General features: G+C 43.0%; 1 protein-coding gene across 1 annotated transcript in view; it reads left to right on the top strand.

Annotated features, from left to right (window-relative positions):
* Positions 1 to 7500, top strand: part of LOC126980910 (uncharacterized) — a 183353-nt gene that overhangs the window by 7659 nt on the left and 168194 nt on the right. The window contains exon 2 of the mRNA XM_050831323.1: positions 4743 to 5530. Within this exon, the coding sequence (XP_050687280.1) occupies positions 4765 to 5530 (766 nt within the window). The 5' untranslated portion in view covers positions 4743 to 4764. The remainder of the gene's footprint in view (positions 1 to 4742; positions 5531 to 7500) is intronic.

The following is a 7500-nucleotide window of genomic DNA, read 5'->3' as shown; positions in this document are numbered from 1 at the left end:
GGAAAACTGGCGAAGGTAGACTGTGGTAACCCGGATGTTGCATTGGCCTCGTGTTGGGTTGACGGTTTCACTCCCACCACAGGCACAAAGGGCCAACGGGAAGGAGATGAGCACCGCCGCAACGCGCAGCTATAGAATATGCATCCAAGTTTACCTTTACCTTCACCATTCCTCCTTCCTTCCTTCCTTACACACACAGAAAAACACAGTCTCTTTCTCTCTATTATTGTCATGTTATTCTTCCCCCTCTTCCTCCTCCTCCTCCTCCCTTCCGTCCTTTCGTCCCTTGTTAGTAAGCAACGAACGCCATGCTTACGAACTAGCTTATTCTCCTCCGCCTTCCGTCCTCTGAACACCGCCATTTTCTGTATCCCTTCACGTTACCATTGCACCACAAACGCTATAGCCACGAACTAGTTTTCTATTCCTCCGCGTCCGAACACACTGCCCTCATATGTGTATTACTCCGCCCCTCAATAGCACCACGAAGGCTGTGTTTACGGACTAGTTTTTATTCCTCCAAGTCCGAGCACAACGCCATCTTCTGTATCCCTCCGCGTAGAACCTTCCATCCTTTCTTCCTTCATTCGGTCCTTCCTTTCTTCCCTTGTTAGTGGGCAACAAAGGGTATGTTTACGAACTAGTTTTTATTCCTCCCAATCCGAAAAAACCGCCATCTTCTGTATCCCTCCGCGTAGAATTCCATCCTTTCTTCCTTCCTTCGGTCGTTCCTTTCTTCCCTTGTTAGTGGGCAACGAAGGCTATGTTTACGAACTAGTTTTTTCTCGTCCGCGTCCTGGGCACACCGCCATCTTGTGTATCCCTCCGCGTCTCAATAGCAGCACCTCGCCCAATAACAGGCCGCCATCCATCATCATTACCTCCCCTCGCGGCCCCTCTGCGGGAATAATCGAGGGGAAGAAGGGAAGAGGGGAAGGGGAGGGAGGCAAGGGGAGGGAAGGGCGAGCCAGTCAAGGGGTTTGGTTAATGTCGGGTGTTTTCCTTTTAAATGGTGTGTTGCGCGTCCTTTCCTCTTAATGTTGTGTTCAGTGTGTGCTTTCTCGCCTATACAAACCTGCAAACACACACCTGGGCGCGAACACACATGCAGACATACATAGATTTTTTTCATTTTACAACAAAGGAGACAGCTCAAGGGCACACACAAAAGGAAACAATAATAAATAAATAAAAAAAGCCCGCTACTCGCTGCTCCTAAAAAAAATCAAGAGGTGGGCGAAAGAGGGGTCAATTTCGGGAGGAGAGGTGTCCAGATACCCTGATACCCTCCTTACATTGATACATTGAGACGTATCCTCCATTCACGTTATTTTCTTCTTCCAAAATCTTTTCATCTCCTCCTCCTTCTTCTCTTCCTCCTCCAGCTTTATATTTCATTTATTCAGCAATACCAAACTCTTCTCCATCATTCTCCTTCATATCCATGTATCTGTGTGTGAGCCGCCTGAACGCCTTCCCACGTGGCCTACATGTATAGTTATAAAAACCTGTATGTTTATGTGCAAAACGTCCCATATAAACACCACTCGATATAGAATTATCCGTCACTGACACAAACTTCCTGCTCAAGTCATTAGTGCGAGAACATTTACCTTAACCCCTTGACTGCGGATTTCCTACAGTCAGACCTCACCAAGCTAATGGAATGGAGCAAAAAGTGGCTGAAGAAAAATGTAAAGTCCTGCACCATGGGAGGGGATATCCAGCACACCAATACCACATGGGAAACACTCCACTATCCACCACAGAGGCAGAAAAAGACCAAGGAGGGCCAAAGCCGTGCCAATCGCAGCGGACGGGTTAACAGACCAACAGATTTTGTTTCTGGATAGTCACCTTGGTCTCCTCCTCCTCCTCCTCCTCCTCCTCCTCCTTCTCCTCCTTTTCCTCCTCCTTCTCCTCCTTTTCCTCCTCCTCGTCCTTCTCTTCTTCTTCATGTACCAAAAGAAATTCAGTAACGTCAATAAATCCAAGTTCTTTAACCTACCAACCATCTCAAGAACTATAAATAACGGACTACATATCCAAGCGGCGATATGTAAAACAGGCATTGACAGGAGGGTCTTCTAAAACCAAGTCATCCACCATTGGAACAACCTATCAACAGAAGTAGTAAGAGCTGAAACCATCAACTCGTATATAAACCGAATCGACAGTTACTTCGTGGCCACAGGAGTAAACTGAACGTGCATAGCCGGGTGCTTTCATCTGCTCGACAGCCATTGAAGTGACTGTCGAGCAGATTAAAGCACTAGAACGGGCAACTTCGCTTATAGTTTGTCTCTTGCCTGTCTATCCCTGTTCCCATGTTTCCTCCTACTCCTCCTCTGCGGCACTACATAAGAATGCTCCCCTCCCGCCACAAATTACCGCAGTACCCATCATCTATCACAGCCATTTTCCTCCTTACACAAGCGCCGCGTTCCTCTCAGATGCGATAAATATAATTTCTATCCTCTCCGCCTTTTCCACCCTCCTCCTCCCCCTCTTCCTCCCCCTCCGCCTCCTCCTCTTCCTCTTCCTGCTTTCCCCTTCTCCACACGTGCGTAAGTGATGGAGCAGGAGGAGGAGGAGGAGGAGGAAGACGAGGAGAAGAAGGAAAAGGAAGGAAAGGGGAGTGAATATTTTACACGAGTCATCCCTTCCAATACATATATATACCGTTTTTTGCGTAGGGAAAGGGGAAGAGAGAGAGAGAGAGAGAGAGAGAGAGAGAGAGAGAGAGAGAGAGAGAGAGAGAGAGAGAGAGAGAGAGAGAGAGAGAGAGAGAGAGAGAGAGGACATCAGAAAGGAAAATAAGGAGATAGAGGAATGAAACCGAAGAATAACAGGAAAGAAAATGAAAGGAAAACGAAATATGCAAAAAGAAAAGAGAGAGAGAGAGAGAGAGAGAGAGAGAGAGAGAGAGAGAGAGAGAGAGAGAGAGAGAGAGAGAGAGAGAGAGAGAGAGAGAGAGAGAGAAATACAATGAACACCAACACTGAAATTATAAAAAAAAGATTCCTCCTTCCTCCTTTCCTTCCTCTCTTCCTTCCTTTCTCCCTTCCTTCCTTCTCCTTCTCCTTTTCCATATTTGCTTTGCTTAAATATCCCCTGGGACATACAATACAGGAGAGAGAGAGAGAGAGAGAGAGAGAGAGAGAGAGAGAGAGAGAGAGAGAATTAAAGAACACATTACACCTTTCCTCTGTTAGCACTATATATTCCCTACACACACACACACACACACACACAGTAAGGGACGTGCAAATGGCTGGGAAAACAGAGCGAACGAGCGAGCGAGTCAGAGAGAAAATGAAAGAGAGTGAACGTTAGTGAATGAAAGTGAGAGTGAACGTGAGTGAGAGTGAGTGAGAGTGAGAGAGACGCTTAGTCGGGTACCTGTAGTAAAGGCCGCCAGGTGTAAAGACTCGCTCAATCAGTGCAAATTCCTGGGCAAAGAGTACGTTACCTGAGAGAGAGAGAGAGAGAGAGAGAGAGAGAGAGAGAGAGAGAGAGAGAGAGAGAGAGAGAATTTACATAGATAGTCAGACCACATAGACCATATTGCCTAAACAAGTTGATCTGTCCTTAAAACAAAGTAAGATTTAACTAAACTGTCTGATGGTGAACAAAACAAGAAGAATAAATAAAAGTAGATAGAAAGGTAAATATAAGTAGGTAGAGAAATAGATAGAAGTAGAGAAATAAACACATAATGGAAGTAATAGAAAATTATATAAATAGATGTTGGAGAGTAGGTCAACAGATGAAGGTATAAAGAGGTAGAGAGATAAGTAGATGGATAGAGGTAGATAAATAAAGGTAGAGATAGATGGACACTGACAAGGGGGGAGGAATCGGCGGTCGAGTTTCTTTTCAAATAAATCGGTCGGTTTTTTTTTGTGTTTTTTTTTACAACAAAGGAGACAGCTCAAGGGCACACAAAAAGGAAAGAATAATAAAAAGGCCCGCTATTCCCTGCCCCTAAAAAATAATCAAAAGAGGTGGCCGAAAGAGGGGTCAATTTCGGGAGGAGAGGTGTCCTGATACCCTCCTCTTGAAAGAGTTCAAGTCGTAGGCATGACCACTGAACCACTGAAGGCGGGATCCGATTCCATTCTCACACTACAAGGTTGGCGAGGAAAAGCTTGGTGCAGTCTGTGAGGTGCCAACGATCACAAACCATTTGGAGTAATCTGAAACATTCGAAGAAGTTTCTTGGAGGTACCGTTGCCAGATTATCGTACTCAGAGCATAGTATTTACCGGTTTCTGACGCCTAACAATTGCCAAGAAACATCAGGAATTAACTATCTTAACGATGATTATAAGTCAATCTCCTTATTGGGGTCCTCGAGACAGTTTTTGAGTCGGAAGTCGGTAAATATAAGAGGCTGAGTAAGACAATCTGGCAACGTTGCTTGGAGGTGACGTTATTCAAGAGATGGGATCCTTTCATCGTAGGGTTGCTGAGGAAGGAAGAGATCATCTTTGTTGTCCTATGTTACACATCTTATTTAGCACAGTCCTTTGCGTGATGGGGAAACCGAACGGTACGGCATATTCCAAGTGGGGTCTGACTAAACTATTGTACAGTAGAATTATTACACCTTTATTCGCGAAAGGTTTATATGAATGAAGTCCAGCATTATGTTCGCTTAATTCACTTTATTAATGAATTTGAAATAATAACCCGTACTTCTTCACTAACCCAGTATTTCTTTCTTTCTCTCCTCACAGTTACGACGCACGAAACAGATCCATGGAGCTTCGAAGCACCACTGAAGAACCACCACCAGCAACCACAACCACCACAACCACTACCACTACTACCACCACAACGACCAACCCCTCGTACTACTACCACCCTAACAACAACTACTACTACAACAACAACCAATACAGCAACAACAGCATAGTCGAGAGCATGAACAGCATAGGGAAGAGCAATCAACACAGCAGGAACTTGAAGACCAGTGATGGGGGCGGCAGCATCGGTATAAGCAGCAGCAGTAACAGCATTGACCACAGCAGGAGGAGGAGAAGAATCAGCAGCAGAGAGGAGAGAGCTGTTGCACGATACAGCCGAAGCCCCGTTCCAAACACGAATACCAACATCAACATCAGCAACAACAGCAACAGAGTCCACACAAGCAAAACAAAGGAAAAGGGAATCGAAGAAGATGAAAAGGGATTAGAAACGAGAACGAAACCACAACAAACCAAGAAAGAGGAAGAAGAAGAACCAAAACAAAAACCTAATAGAGAAAACGGAATAGGAGAAGGAGCAGGAAAACGAGACGCTCATAAGGGTAACAAAACTAAACTGAAGGAGGAGAGGAATGTGAACGCCCAGATGGATGGAGGCGGAGGAGGCGAAGGAGAAGGGAAGAAGAGAAGGTACCTGGAGGAGGGAGGCACGACGCTGGTGGTGGAGGGGGTGACGGAGGAGGACAAGTCGGAGTACAGGTGCCGAGTCCACTTCCGTCTGTCACCTACCTGGACAAGGCGACTTTTGCTTGTGCCAGGTAAGCTAGAAAGAGATAAGCACAAGTAGATTTAGAGATATGATAGAGATAGACAGATACCGGTACGCACAAAGAGACAAATATAAGCAGACATAAATACAGATGATAAATAGAGGTAGATAAAGGTAGAGAAACATAAAAACAGGTAGATATTGAGAGATGATAAGAGAGATACAGGTACACAAAAAGAGAGAAATAATAGTGAATACATAAGTGAAGAGAGAGAAATACAGGTGGATAGAGATGATAGATACAGATAGACAGATAGAGGTAAATAAATATAGGTAGACACAGAGAGGTAAATAGAAAGAGATGAATCGAAGTAGATAAAAATAGATAAAAATAAGTAGATTAAATGATATATATAAAGGTAGATGGAGAAATAGATAGAGGTAGAGAGATAAAGACATAATATAAGTAGATAAAAAGTAATACAGACAGAGGTAGATAGATGGATAAACAGGTAAACAGATAGATATATAAACAGAAGAAAGAGAAAGACAGGTAGAGAGATAGATAGACAGATCGATAGACAGATAAATAGAGGTATACAGATAGATAAGCAGAGGTACATAGATAGACAGGTAAATAGATATATAGACAGAAAGATAGAAAATGTTTACATGGATAATTTAACAGGTAGGTATGTAGCAAGGTAGGCAAGGAGGTAATTTGATAGAAAGGCAGGCAGGTAAGGAGGGAGGGAGGGAAAAAACGAGAAAGAAAAATATTTATAAAGAATGAAAGAGAGAAGGACGAAGGAAAAAGTGAGGAAACAGAAAGGGAGATAAAATAAACACACACATAAAAAAACGAATATTAGACAGACAGATTCAGACAGAGAGATAGATATAATGATAAGGAAGAAAGAGAAAGAGGAATGGAGGGAAAAAAAGGGAGAAAGAAGATATTTATAAGGAAGGAAAGACAGAGAGAGGAAAGACAGAAAGTGAGGAAAGAGAGAGGGAGAGAAAATAACAAACACTTACAAAAAAAAACGAATATTAGACAGACAGATAGACAGATAGATATGATAATAAAGAAGAGAGAAAGAGAAATAGGAATAATGGAGAGACACACAATGACGAAAAAAGGAGAAATAAGCAAACATAAAATAAAACATAGAGAAAGAAGTGTATAAAGGAGGGAACAGGATAAAAAAAGGAAAATAAACAAAAAGGGGAAGAAGAGAAGGACAAAAAAATGATAAAAAAAGGGAAACAAAAATAGATAGAGACAAGGAAAGATAAATATGAATGTTTAAATGAGAGAACAATATGAAAAGGAAGAAGAAAAAGGGGAGGAATAACAATGAAAAAAATAACAAAGAGGATAGGAAGAGAATATAAAGAATTAGGAAAGTACAAAAAAACAAACAGAAAAAAACAGAAAAATAAAGGAAAGGAATTAACTGAAGCAGGTAGGTAGGTAGGTAGATAAGGTAGATAAATACGTAGGTCGGATCAAAAGAGGAGAGAACAGGTGATTGGATGGGATGAAGGGAAGGAATGAAGGGATGTAGGCGGGGAGAGAATGAGGTAATAAAGAAGGGATGGAATAATGGAAGCTTGGAGAGACGAACGAATGGAGGAGAGGAAGATGGGGTGGATAAAGACCAGTGTATAGAAAGAAGGAAGAAGGGAAGAAGGGGAGGAGGGAAGGAAACGTTGACGAAATGAGGGAAATAGGCAAAAATAGACGGAAAAAGGAGGAGACTGGATGATAGATGCGAATGAGAGGAGAGAATGAAAACGAAGATAGGAAGAGAGGGAGGGAGAGGAGGATGAAGACCAGTAGACAGGAAGAAGGAAGAAGGAGGGAAGGAAACGTTGACGAAAGGAGGGAATAGGCAAAAATAGACGAAAAAAGGAGGAGAGTGGATGATAGATGCGAATGAGAGGAGAGGATGAAAACGAAGATAGGAAGAGAGGGAGGGAGAGGAGGATGAAGACCAGTAGATAGGAAGAAGG

This window comes from Eriocheir sinensis, chromosome 45 (assembly GCF_024679095.1).
Source record: "Eriocheir sinensis breed Jianghai 21 chromosome 45, ASM2467909v1, whole genome shotgun sequence".
NCBI lineage: Eukaryota > Metazoa > Arthropoda > Malacostraca > Decapoda > Varunidae > Eriocheir > Eriocheir sinensis.
The sequence above is the reverse complement of the archived record's forward strand: the minus strand, read 5'-3'. Positions and strand labels throughout refer to the sequence as shown.